At 33.2% G+C, this 14,200-nt stretch overlaps 1 protein-coding gene across 1 annotated transcript; it reads left to right on the top strand.

Moving 5' to 3' along the window:
* Positions 1–12,864, top strand: LOC136035723 (uncharacterized). The gene is made up of 4 exons (XM_065717676.1): positions 1–134; positions 1,426–1,590; positions 4,759–4,974; positions 12,345–12,864. The coding sequence occupies exons 1-4, from the start codon at positions 114–116 to the stop codon at positions 12,780–12,782; spliced, it is 840 nt and encodes a 279-aa protein (XP_065573748.1). The 5' UTR covers positions 1–113; the 3' UTR covers positions 12,783–12,864.
* The last annotated feature ends 1,336 nt before the right edge of the window (positions 12,865–14,200 follow it).

Below are 14,200 nucleotides of genomic sequence, written 5' to 3'. Positions count from 1 at the left end.
ATGATGAGCCGTCCCTGAAAAAAAACCTGAAATTTTTCACGTTGAAATTTTTCGCTATAAAATATCGTAGATATTTTTTGGAATAATCAGTAGTTCAACTGTTGTCTTGCAATATGGGAATACCTATAAAAATCGTAAGTAGTAACCAGTACCGACAATCACGCCAATAATGTCATATGTAAGCAAAGAATCTGAAAACAAAATCATGCAACATTTATTTTTGTGTTAAACAGACGCTGGACATATTGATAAGTGGTAGGTTCTATGAAGTGAGAAATTTAAATTCGTTTTTGTTTTGCTAGGATGTTGCTTTTGGGCTAGGGGTAAATTCCAGGTCAAACAGTCGGATACATTATTTAGTAGAAGAATATAGAAATATATTTTATACAACAAAAGCATATACGTAAAAACATTGCGTTTTTGATGCAACAACTTTATTTCGTTCGTTTTTAAAGAAAATATGTAAAGTGAAATAGAATAGATAGCATACTTCGGAGAAGGTTTAATCGGTAAATGTATGCAAACAAAGATCTTTTGCACAACTTTGCGATAGCATTAAAGAAAACAGATTTTGCTAAAATCAGGTATTAAACTTGGGTTTTACTCCCTATATCCCTCAAAATCTGTCACTCTATGGAATGATATGCTATACGATAAGCGCAAATTTGGCACATACATAAAAAGTCAGCTAAATATGTTATTCCTGGATCATTAAAAAATTGCAGATACAAATTTAATAGTTTTCATGAAACTGAAAATTTTTTGACTTAGCAGTCTTATATTGCTTTTAATTGAAATTATTAAACTTGCGACATTCACATGAAACTTCAAACCAATAAACAATTTCTGTCTTCTCCATCCCAACTTAGCCCAGCGTCAGAACCGGTCAGATCCTACCATCCTAGCTTTGAACCTTTTGAGAGAAGTCTATTTTTTAATGTTTCAATAAGTAAACCTCATACATTTTGCATTCTATGTAATCTTTTCGAAATTTAGGAATTTATTTACAGTATTGAAACAAGTTGAATAGAACGTGTACAAGATGAATTAAAATAGTATATTATACAGTAGAATCGTAGCATAACCCCCACCCCTCTTCACTCGTTCCAAAAGAATGTAGCAAACAAGCTGTAAAGAAAATGGCTAACGGAGAAACGAATCAAAAACACTCCCAGGGATCGCCCTAGCCTGACCCCTAAAATATTTTAAATTGGAAAAAATAAAAATATTCACTTTCTTCCTAGTTATCTGGCTCCAATGGACTTATTCTGTTTTACTGAAATTGTAAAATTAGAAATTTTTAGAATTTTTTGTTCTTTTTAGAATCTTCCTATTGAAAAAGTGATGAGAATTCAGCATTATGAAATCCAAATGTTTAATATTATTAGCGGTTAGTTTTTCACATGAATGACACTTTTATTTCAGATATACGTCTCATGCATTATTGGCCTTGCTCTTTGTGCTCCGTTAGGCACTTATGACGACTCACGCACATCACCGACTGTAGTTCCGATACTGAAGCAAATCAACCAAGTCAGTAATGATGGTTCATATACCTTTGGTTATGAAGCTGGAGATGGTTCTTTTAAGGTAATTTTTTGGCTTTCAATTTGTCATTTAAGCTCAATTAATTACTAATGATGAACATATAGTGTTCGTGTAGGTCCATGTGACACATGAGGGGACACAAGGCTTATGGGGAAAAGCTTTGTTAAATTTCTTTACTATTGTATATATACAGCTGACATGAAATAACATCACGTGCGTACTTGAAGATATGAACAAGTCAAGAAGATTCTATTTGGGCTATCGTCCTACAAATCTTTACGAGCAAAATTCGTTAGTTATGATTTTCCTAATCAGCCTACTTCCTGGCTTCTCCATGTATAAAATACCAATTCCTTGTCAAAGTTATTAGTTAAAAGATGGTGGAATCTCGCCCCTTATATATATATATATATATATATATATATATATATATATATATATATATATATATATATATATATATATATATATATATATATATATATATATATATATCGGCATTGATTTTAATGTTTTAATTCAGACTAAAAAAATGCCTTAAAATTTAAAAATTAGTTTTTTTTATCTATAAAATCCACTCGCTACGTGATTAAGCTTACAGGCTTGATCGCAAACAGTTATATAATGTCAATAGGAAAGCCCAAAAAAGAAACAGAAATTACAAAAGATGAGTAGATGTTTTGACAAGGGATTCGCCTAAAACAATTAAAAACCTTAAAAATGGAAACCAAAATTTTCAAGCTTGGTATATATCGTTGGTGGAAATCAGACTAGTTTCAATAATCAAATTTCTTTGAACAGACCTCTGTATGAAAAGATGTTAAATTACATAAAGAGCGAAAAACTGGTAATTACAAATATATTTGTATACATTTGAAAAAGAGATTACAACAGTTAAAAGACCTTAAAAAAGAAAACAAAAAATTAGAAGGTTTGTAGAAATCGCTGTTAGAAATTTGACTTGCTTTAATAATCAAATATCTTTGAAGGGCAGCATGAAAAGACGTTAAATTGCGTAAAGAACAAAAAACTGTTATTTGCGAAAATATTTGCATACATTATAAAAAGGATTACAACAATTCAAAAACTTTAAAAAGAAAACCAAAAGTTTGAAGTTTAGTAGATATCGTTGTTAGAAATCGGACTTGCTTTAATAATCAAAGATCTTTGAAAAGAATGCAATGTGAAAAGCCAGTAAGTTGTCTCACATTGTCTGCGGTTAGAAGGCAAGCGCCGTGTGCCAGGGCCCGGTACTATATATATATATATATATATATATATATATATATATATATATATATATATATATATATATATATATATATATATAGTAATCCTAATAACTGTGAAACAATAGAGCAAAAAATAAGGAAAAGGATTTAATTCACCTCGCAAAGAAAAAACAACGAATACATAAGTATACCAAGATCAAACAGAATAGAATAACTGGATGAGACAGTGATGAGGGCCCAACATAATTCTTGTTGATGATTGGGTAGAGTACATATAATATCAGTAGTGCCAAAGAGGTCGAATAACATTTTATTCCATTAGGAACGTGGCAAAAAGAAAAGAAACTTGTAATATAGGAAATATAAAATTCGGACTTGATTCAGATCGCTTTCTTAAAGCAAACGGTAGAGGAGACACAAAGAGTATGGAATTTTCACAAAAATTCAAATAAAATTTCGCAAGACCACACCTGTAATAACGATCACAATTTGACACTGTCTTAACATAATCCATTTTTAATTTAATATCAGATACAGTTTTCCACCCCAGAGCAAAAATTGAATTGCATACCGAAATCCCGAAGCCACCGGGAATATGAAAACGCAGGATAACGAGAAAACGGCACTCACCCTTACCTAATGAGTCATTAAACGACAAATTTTTACATTTAACACTATTCAGGGATATACTGGTTTTTCCAATGATGGCCGGATGTTATCAATTATTTCATTCTCAATGCCTGCTTCTGCGATTACTAGTACAAAGTTAGAAGCAGGTGAATATATAAATTGCTTTTCATACAGCGAAAAGTCGCTAGATATATTAGACTTACTTAAAAAACAACAGATTAATAGTTCTATATAGATTGGCATCCCACAGAGTACAAAAATTAATAATCCGGTCCAAGATTTACTCCGGAATTCAAGAACTCACTTGGAATAGATTACGACCTTGGTGAAATGAGCGAAGACAGGCAATAATATCCAATTTAAGGTAAATGTTAACTAATTGAATGAAATAAGTAAATCAATTAGTATTAATTGATCAGACAGTGGTTCCATCAGACCTGAAGCTGGTTGCAATAACTTCTAAAGTATTTGTAAAGGATTCATTTTGTTTTTGTCTAACCTTTTTAGCATAGATTTATGGCTTATGTGAAAATTTAAATTTCTATAATTGTTGTCAAAATATTGGTTTGTTTGACAATGTTTATTGCTGAAATTAATCAATTCTATGCTCAATTCTAGGTCTATGCTAAAATAATAAGGGACCTAATTAAATTTTTGCTATTTCCTGTTATAACTTTTTAAAGCTAGAAAACCATTGATGTGTAAACTTACAAATAGTTACATTTCGAGGAAATATAAGAACAATGCTAACAGAATAAAACCGCTGAATTATATGAAAAGCTTCAAGTCAGGAGTCTTTTTTAGATATTCCTCTATAAATAAGCTTGTAGAGGGTAAATGTAAGGAAAAAAAGCAAATTATAAATCTCTTCCCAGTTTTAGAATGGATGATCTAAGAAAATCACTAAAAATAAACACCAAGGCCGTATTGAGGGGGGAGGGGGTTTAACCATCCCTCGGAACATTTTTGTGACTCATAAGAACGTAACAAAACGAATATAAACGAATATATGATGTGTTTTTTAAACAGTTTTACATCCCCCTCCCTAAGAAAAATCCTAGATATGACACTGCTAAATATTTCTGCATCCATTTTCCTGCTTTAAAGGTAAAAAAAAAATCCATTTTCCTGCTTTAGAATTTGGACGGTAGTATTTAAGAATGTAAATATGGCTATTAATGACAAGAAACCATTTGACTGGTGAGTAAGAATGGGTTGAGCGTCAGGCTCCCTACCATCAGCTCATTAGTTTAATGAGAAATTCTGCAAACTTACATATTTAAACATAAAATTATACAGATCACTGAATATTTTTTTCCTGTAAACATTAACATATACCAATTTATAGGTTGAAACTCGTGACCCCCTAGGCAACATAAATGGACGTTATGGATTTATCGATCCAGAAGGCAATTTTAAGGTAGTTGACTACACGGCTGGTAATAATGCTGCCTTTGCTGCCAAAGCTGACCATATTCCAGTAGCAATGTTACCTCTTCCAGCATCCAGTGAAAATTCAGGAGCTGCTGATTTACCATTTATTCCATTGATGGAAATTACACAGGTGTGCTTATTTTTCTCATTCTTAAATAGAAAATATACAACTAATTTTTCCAACCTTCGTCCTCTTGAGCGCTCGCAAGAGAGGAGGATCATTCTTCCCTGGAAACCGGAGACCATCGAGTAGTTATTAGAAACCAAAGCAAAGAGAGCTGAGTTGGCAAAAACCATGGATAAGTGGGTTTGGCCTTAGTTTGGGTGCCTGCCAATAAGTTTTGAGGCTTAATAGGACCAGTAAAAGCTTTTTTTGTGACTGACTGACACCTTTCCAGTTTTCCACAAACATTTTTCCATATGAAGTAGTCGGAGTAAAAAAAAAAAAAAAAAAAAAAAAAAAAAAAAAAAAAAAAAAAAAAAAAAAAAAAAACTATATAGTGATCCTTATCAATCAGTTCTTGGTAACGAACTATAGTAAGGAGCGACCCGGCTCAATAGTAAACGAAACTATAAAAAACGGAACCTTGATACTAAAGATACATCAAAATAATCGGATTCTTATGCTGATTTTAAATATATAAGTTCCATCAAATTTAGTCTTCATCATTAAAAGGTACGAGCCTGAGAAAATGTGCCTTATTTTGGAAAATAGGGGGAACAGCCCCTAAGAGTCATAGAATCTTTACGAAAATCAAACCATCGCATTCAGCGTATGACGGAACCCTATTGTAAAAGTTTCAATTTCCTATCTACAAAAATGTGGAACTTCGTATTTTTTGCCAGAAGACCGATAACGGATGCGTTTTTAGTTGTTTTTTTTTGCTTGTTTTTTCTCCAGGGGTCATCGTACCGACCGATTGGCCCTAGAATGTCGCAAGAGGGTTCATTCTAATGGAAATGAAAAGTTCAAGTTCCCTTTTTAAGTGACCCAAAAAATTGGAGGGCACCTATGGCCAGTCAACGGATAAAAATTTTGAGATATCTATTTTGTTCAGTTTAGTCGAAAACCATAATAACCATGTCTTTGGGATGACTTACTCCCCAAAAGTCTCCGGGGGAGGTGCTGCAAGTTACAAACTTTGACCAGTGTTTATGTACAGTAACGTTTATTGGGAAGTGTACAGAAGTTTTTCATTGGGATTATTTCGGTTTGGAGGGGTTGAGAGGAAGGGGCTACGTGGTAGGATCTTTCCTTGGAGGAATATGTAATGGGGGAAGAGAAATTCAATGAAGGGGGTGCAGGATTTTCTAGCATTATTATATAAAAAATGAATTTGAAATTTTTTTCAACTGAAAGTAAGGAGCAGCATTAAAACTTAAAACTAACAGAGATTATTACGCATATGATAGGTTCATCTCATCCTAAATACCTCGCTCTTTACGCTAAAGTATTTTCAGTAATTTCAACTATTTATTTTACGGCCTTTCTGATTTAGGGGTCATTCTCGGGACAAAGAGTTGGGACAAAATTTAAGCTTTAGTGTAAAGAGTGAGGTATTTACGAGGGGACAAACCCCTTCATATACATAATAAAAATATAAGAATGTAAAAGTTCTTTACGTAAGTTAATTTGTAAGTTATGTATATCTAATAAAAACTAATAAAAACGCATGTTAAAAATTAAAAGTTCTAGTTGCCTTTTCAAGTAACCAAAAAACTGGAGGGCAACTAGACCTCCTCCCCCACCCCATATTTCTCAAAATCACCTGATCAAAACTAAGAGAAAGCCAATTACCCAAAAAACATTAATAAATATGCAAATTTAATTTTAATAATTTATGTGTTGACAGCCAAAATCAAACATGCATTAATTCAAAAGCGTTCAGAAATTAAATAAAAAAATAGTTTTTTTAACTGAAAGTAAGGAGCGACATTAAAACTTAAAACAAACAGAAATTACTCCGTGTACGAAAGGGGCTGTTCCCTTCTCAACGCCCCGCTCTCTACGCTAAAGTTTTTTTTACTGTTTAATAAAGTAGAATTGAGAGAAAGAGTCAAAGTTTAGGGTAAAGAGCTGGTCGTTGAGAAGGGAACAGCCCCTTTCCTACACGGAATAATTTCTGTTCGTTTTGAGTTTTAATGTTGCTCCTTACTTTCAGTAAAAAAATCTAGATTTTTTTTATTTAAGTCAACAGCAAAAGCATAAGAACCTAAATATTGATAACTTTAAATCAAAGCATCTGCTTTTTATGCTGATTTCAAATGTGTATTTATTTCGAAATTGAAGTTAAATGTCTAAAATTATTAGTACATGAAAAAGTTCACAGAATTATGGAAAAAAGAAAATAACTTAAAAAAGGGTAATTTTATAAAAATGAAATGTTTCATTTTGTATTTTCCAACAGAACAGACAGACATTTTTAAGCGTTTTGTGACTTCTTTCTTTCTTCTTTTTTTTTTACCAGGATTGATTGTTTTGATCTAGTTGTTCACTCTAAAACTGCTTCAATGTTTTATAGTTGCAATGTATAAAGCCGTCAAATATATCGATTTGGTATTCCAAACTAAAGATAAAATATCAGTAGCACTATAACGAAAAGAGAAATCATCAATGCAACAGCACAAACACATTAAAGAAAAAGAAAAAAAAAGAAAAAAAGAAAGCAGATGGAAGGAGAAAGGGAAAACTGTTTTCCTAAATTAGTGATTAATATAGACCAGCACTTGAATGAGGCCTTAACCCTACTCATCCATACAACCACATAGGTCAAACAGCATAGCCATACACAATCAACCATAAAGAATAATCCATGGACAGGCAGTCATGTCGTCAATAAGTATAAGTCGTCATTTACCAAACAATAACAATTTAACAAAAAATAAGTATGGAGCAATTTTAGAACTTAAAAACGAATTGAAAGTATTCTTTATGTTGGGGTGGATTGTCACCTCAATTCCTTAATCACTTAGCTAAAGTTTTTTAGTACTTTAACAAACTCTCTCATTCCGATTCAATGGCTCTTATTTTTCATTAAATCTTCTTGTGAAGAGCAAGGAGATAAGGACGAGACAGTCCACCTCATTGAAGAATAATTCTGTTCAAATAGGTCTAAGAGCCGCTTCTTACTATCAGTAAAGAAAAGCTAGTTTTTCATAATTAAACTTTTGAATGTTTTCCAATCCATACCCAGGCCTAACCAAGATATAATATGGGGTAGCGACCCCTTAAACACCTTATTTATTGCTGTTAAAATTCATTTATCAATAATTGTAAATTAACTAGTAGCCTACCACCCTGCTTTTCTTTTTTCTGCTTACAAATTACGTTGTTGAATTGTAATTAAAATTTTGAACAAAAATTGAGTATACTTTAAAATTTCTGTTCATAGAGTTTTCTACATTTATATAAGGCTCATGGAAAGCTAGGAGCTTGGGCATTAAAAAATATACCCTTTTAGGCATCATGCCAAGCCCCCAGCTAAACAATAATCTTCCCATCATAATAGCTGAGATGCTTACGCATCACCAACCGTACTTTCATAGAAAAATTAAGTTTCATCTTAATTATCTTAATTAATTAAGTCCATCTTAATTAATTAATTAACTAATTCATCTTAATTAAGTCCAATACTGCCACCATTAGGTATTACTTCCTCTGTAACTGGGAAGCATGAGATATAGTTTTGTGATACTTCTAAATTGATTAGATTATCAGCAATTGAAATTGATTGTAGATTGGTTCTCTGTGAGGATTAAATAAAAAAAACAAGTTTTTTTAACTGAAAGTAAGGAGCAAAATTAAAACTTAAAACGAACAGAAATTACATCGTATATGAAAGGGGCTGCTTCCTCACCAAAACCCCGCTCTTGACGCTAAAGTTTGACTCTTTCTCTCAAATCTTCTTTTTAAAATAGTAAAAAACTTTAGCGTAAAGAGTGGGGTGTCGGTGAGGAAGCAGCCCCTTTCATATACGAAGTAATTTCTGTTCGTTTTAAGTTTTAATTTTGCTCCTTACTTTCAGTTAAAAAAACTTGTTTTTTTTATATAATTTCTGAACGTTTTTCAATCAATGCATGTTTTGATTTTGGCTCTCCGCAGAGGAATAATTAAAACGAAATTTGCATATTTATTTAATTTTTTTTGCTAAATGGCTTTCTCATAATTTTGATCGAATGATTTGAGAAAAAAGAGCGGAGGATGAAGCCTAGTTGCCCTCCGATTTTTTGTTTAATCAAGATAAAGGCAACTTGAACTTTTAATTTTTTACGAATCTTTTTTTTGGTAAAAGATATACGTAACTTATAAATTAGCTTACGTAAAGAAGTTTTGTATTCTCATTTTTTTATTGTATATATGAGGGGGTTCGCCCCCTCGTCAGTACCTCGCTCTTTACACTAAAGCTTAAATTTTGTCCCAACTTATTAAGAATGACCCCTGAATCACCAAAGCCGTAAAATAAATAGTGAAATTACTAAAAATACTTTAGCGTAAAGAGTGGGGTATTTGGAGGAGGTGAGCCCCTCATATGGGTAATAATTTCTGTTCGTTTTAAGTTTTAATGCTGCTCTTTACTTCCAGCTGAAAAAAAAACTTTTTCATATTTCTTTTTTCATTGTTTTTTTTTTTAAATAATGCTAGTAAATCCTGCGCTCCCTTCATGGAAATTTTCTTCCACCATGACAAATTCCTCGATGGAAAGCTCCCCCAGCCTATCCCCCTATTCTCAACCCCTCCCCCAACCAAAAAATCCTACTGAAAACGCCTGCACACTTCCCAATAACCATTACTATATGTAAGCACTGGTCAAAGTTTGTAACTTGTAGCCCCTCCCACAGGGACTGTGGGGGAGTAAGTCGTCCCCAAAGACACAGTTATAAGGTTTTTCGACTACGCTGAATAAAATGGCTATCTCAGAATTTTGATCCGTTGACTTTGGGAAAATAATTAGCGCGGGAGGGGGCCTAGCTGCCCTCCAATGTTTTTGGTCACTTAAAAAGGGCACTAGAACTTTTCATTTCCGTTAGAACGAGCCCTCTCGCAACATTCTAGGATAACTGGGTCGATACGATCACCCCCGGGAAAAGAAAAAAAAACAAAAAACAAATAAACACGCATCCGTGATCTGCCTTCTGGCAAAAAATACAAATTCCACATTTTTGTAGATAAGAGCTTGAAACTTCTACAGAAGGGTACTCTGATACGCTGAATCTGATGGTGTGATTTTCGTTAAGATTCTATGACTTTTAGGGTGTGTTTCCCCCTATTTTCTAAAATAACGCAAATTTTCTCAGGCTCGTAACTTTTGATGGTTAAGACTAAACTTGATGAAACTTATATATTTAAAATCAGCATTAAAATGCAATTCTTTTGATGTAGCTATTGGTATCAAAGTTCCCTTTTTTAGAGTTTTGATTACTATTGAGCCGGGTCGCTCCTTACTACAGTTCGTTACCACGAACTGTTTGAAATGTTGTATCTTGGTTCTATAAAATGGCCGAAAACCCTTTCCCGTGGTACAATCCCTACGGTAACTCAAAAAGTAATTTTAGATCTACTTTCGAATGAGCTCTCTCACAATTTCTTACGACCGTCGGTTTGGTAAGATCCTCCGGGGGAAATAACAAATAAACATACATCCTCGATTTTTCTTATGTAAAAAAGTGCAAATTTCCACGTTTTTTAGATTGAAGCTTGAAACCTCTAGGGAAGAATTCTTTAACAGGGTAAATCGGTACATGTATTAATTAGCCCCCACCTAATACTCTTTTAATAGAAGTTTATCTGACGCTCAATCCTAATGAAATATGCCTAAGTTAGATAAAAACATAATAATTGAGAAACAAATTTTGGCTATATATTTGCACATAGGGAGGGGAGAGATATTACTGTACACATTACGAAGTAAGAATTGTGTTCTTATCCTCCCCCCTCCTTAATATGCAAATATATAGCTTAAATTATATATTTTTCATCTATTCTGTCACTTTTCTTTGTCTTGTCTCATATTAAGCTGAAAATAACCAACACAAAACCTATTCTATACTGCGTCAATGAATGAACACCTTCCGCGGTAGGGGCTATATCATACAAGTACCGGTGAATCTTATAAAGCCATTTTTACTAATAGTGCTTACTTTTTAGGGGTGTGTCCCCTTTTTTTTTACGAATCAGACAAAGTTTCTCAGATTCGGAGCTTTTGGTGGGTAGCTATAAACTTAAATTGCATATTTACAGTCAGTGTAAAAGTCAACTCTCTTGATGTGTGTATTGTAATAAAAATTATGTTTTTAGTTTAGGTGAATATTAACCGAGTCATTTTACATGGCCATTATAAAATCAAAACTTGGTATCTATGCCGCCTACCCACTCACCATGCCTGCATAGTGCAGGAACGGTGAGTTTTGACTTTGGGCTTTCAGAAATGGAAAGATCTTGGCAAAACCCGCTTTAATGGATTTTGAGATCTTGGAAATCTGTTGGCCTATGGCAGATAAATGAAGCTTGAGGGAATACAATCAGAGTCTTAGATTTCCTCTAGGAATCCGTTTTTAAGTTCCTAACTCTACTCCTTATGTAGACTAGTATACGGCTTAGGACATTCCATAAGGACAAGTCTACACCTGTTACGATCTTGGAAAATAATAAAGCCTTCCGTAATTTTGGTTAGAGTCCAGTTTTCTTTTACTCTAGGTTTTTGATTTAATAGATTAAATTGAAATATATAATAATGTATAATAACTAAATATATTATTACTTGTATTGATTCATTTCTTTACCTGGAATCTTCATGGTTTATTTTACTGATCGTTGGCTCATTTTCCATGTATAATTGGTTACTCTTATTATTTGAGAATATATATATATATATATATATATATATATATATATATATATATATATATATATATATATATATATATATATATATATATATATATATATATATATATATATGTATAATTAACATATTACTAAGAAAATATGCCCTAAAACATATTTCCATTCCCCTACCGACTACCTTTATTTTGGTGTCCGTTCCCCATGGAAATTATTCTATGGGGGCCCTTGTCCCTCGTAAGACCAAAGGCACAAAGAGTTACGAGAAATAAATAAAAAACGCAAAATTTCTAATTTTTGTATATAAGAGCTAGAAACCTTTTGAGTAGGGTTAGCTCATATGCTGAATCTAATAGCTGCTTTTATATTAAAACCTTGAGACTTTTGGGGGTTATTTTCATCCTTTTTCAAAAATTAGGGAAATTTTCTCAGGCCCTTAACTTTTGATGAGTAGAAAAATTTAGTGAACTTTATATATTTGGAATTGGCATAAAAATTCAATCCTAATGCTATCAAAAAGCTATTTTTAGAGTTTCAGTTACTGTTTAGCCGTGTTGCTCCTTACTCACAGTTTGCTAGGCTACCATGAACTTTTTGAAACATCTTTACACTATGTCTGAAACCATGTGTCTAGAAATCAAAATTTGACTTTTTTACAGGCCAAAAAAGCAATAAAACTAACTAACGCTGAAGAAGACTTTAGCACCGATGTTGATGAGAATGGATTTCCAGACGCCCTACAGAACGTTATTCCTAATCTCAAAGGGGCATCAGTAGCTGCCCCAGTAGCCGATAAAGCACCTGTTCCGACAGCAGTGCCTATGCCACAACAACAGAGAATAGTTCCTATCTACACTGTTGTTCGTCAAATATCCCCCTCAAGTTCTCAGTCTGATCCCAATACATTCATCCATCAAAGTCCACAGGAATTTCCGTTCTCCTTTGTTGCTCCTGCTCAAAATGCCAAACTTGAACAACTGAATCAAGCTCGCCCTCAACCAAAGACAGCTCCTCAGCTTGCAATCGGACAGTTCCAGTCTCATTCTTTCCAGCCTCAATCTTTTCAGTTTAGCCCAAAGTTTACTTCATTTAACTAGAGACTGGGATACGAAACTTATTTTGTATTGTTTTTTTTTGTATTTGCAAATAGACTAGCTACTGTATTTGATTCTGAATTACTTTTTAAAACTTCCGTCGTCAGGCGATTGTTATTAGCACATCATTCAAAGGGGAAGATGCAAATTATCTGTCACGCTGTTTCTAAAGCTTTTAACCTGAGTCCCAGCCATTGCCTATGTCAAAGAGTCGTCATAGGCAGCGCAACAGCGCAGCCAAAGTAAAGAGCGATGTAGGCACAATGTATAATTTCTTTTTCCCAGAGGACTTCGTATAAAATGAGTTGTCATAGAAGCTTCGAAAGGGGCTCATTTCATTGGAAATTGAACGTTCTAATGCTCTTTTTGATAGTCAAACAATTAATGGATAGCAACCAGCCCTCCCCCACCCTCATCATTTCCCCAAAAACATCCCATAGAAGTTTTGAGATAGACATTTTTCTCGGCGTAGTTAAAAATTCCAGTAATTATGTCTTTTAGGATGACCCCCTCCCCCATAGTCTTCAGGATAACGGTTGCAAGCTATCCTCAGGGGTATATAAGGTTTTTATTGAAAGTGTGCTCGTATAAACTTCGAAGGGGGCTTATTGAATTGGAAATCAGAATTACTAGTGCCGTTTTAATAATCAAAAGTTATTGGACGGCAAACAAGAACCCCCCTACTCCGCCCACCACCCATCGTTTCCCCAATAACATCAAAAAATAATTTTGAGATAGCAATTTTGTTCAAGATGATTTATTTGCCCAGTATAAATGTCTTTGAGGATGACAACCCTCGCAGCGCCTTCAAAGCAAGAGTTTTAACTAATTTCCTGGGTTATATAAGGTTTTTCATAGAAAGAATAGTCGGATAAATCGATTATTGATTTTGGCTTTATTAGTTGTAATATTAGTAGAAGCAATTGGATTAGTAATAGTTGCTGCAGCAGTAAGAGTTGTAGAGTAGCAATAGTGGGTACAGTAGTCATTGTAGCATAAATTTTAGAAATAGTAGTAGCTGTAATATGTGGTAATAGCTTTAATAGTAAAAATCACTGCTTTCTAAAGACTAGAAAGTTACTTACTCAACAAAAAGACAGAAAATCCCTAAATTAACAAAGATTACTGAAAGGTGCTAGTCAAACGCAGATGGACAATCTAATGTATTTTCACATTCATTTCGGGAAATCTCACAATTTGTATTTATTTGTGAAAAAAATAAAATGTTTAAATGTGTTATGTTTTCTGTAAAGTGCAACTGACATTAAGGTCTTTGAAAGGCAGATGGGGTATCAGCCTTAGTTCTATCTGTAGGAGATTCTGTTTGCTTTAATTTTGGCTTAATTATAATTATAATTTATGTTTGTTATGGATTTCATTTATCCTTTGATTATTTGATTTATTCAATTGAATATTTGATT

The sequence above is a fragment of the Artemia franciscana genome, chromosome 14 (assembly GCF_032884065.1).
Source record: "Artemia franciscana chromosome 14, ASM3288406v1, whole genome shotgun sequence".
NCBI classification, from domain to species: Eukaryota; Metazoa; Arthropoda; class Branchiopoda; order Anostraca; family Artemiidae; genus Artemia; species Artemia franciscana.
The sequence above is the reverse complement of the archived record's forward strand: the minus strand, read 5'-3'. Positions and strand labels throughout refer to the sequence as shown.

Excerpts from the sequence above, each read along its gene's own strand:
- LOC136035723 (XM_065717676.1), top strand. The coding sequence starts at position 114 with ATGGGAATACCTATAAAAATC. Across the intron at positions 1,591-4,758 it reads CTGGAGATGGTTCTTTTAAG|GTTGAAACTCGTGACCCCCT; the intron begins GTAATTTTTTGG and ends ACCAATTTATAG. Across the intron at positions 4,975-12,344 it reads CATTGATGGAAATTACACAG|GCCAAAAAAGCAATAAAACT; the intron begins GTGTGCTTATTT and ends ACTTTTTTACAG.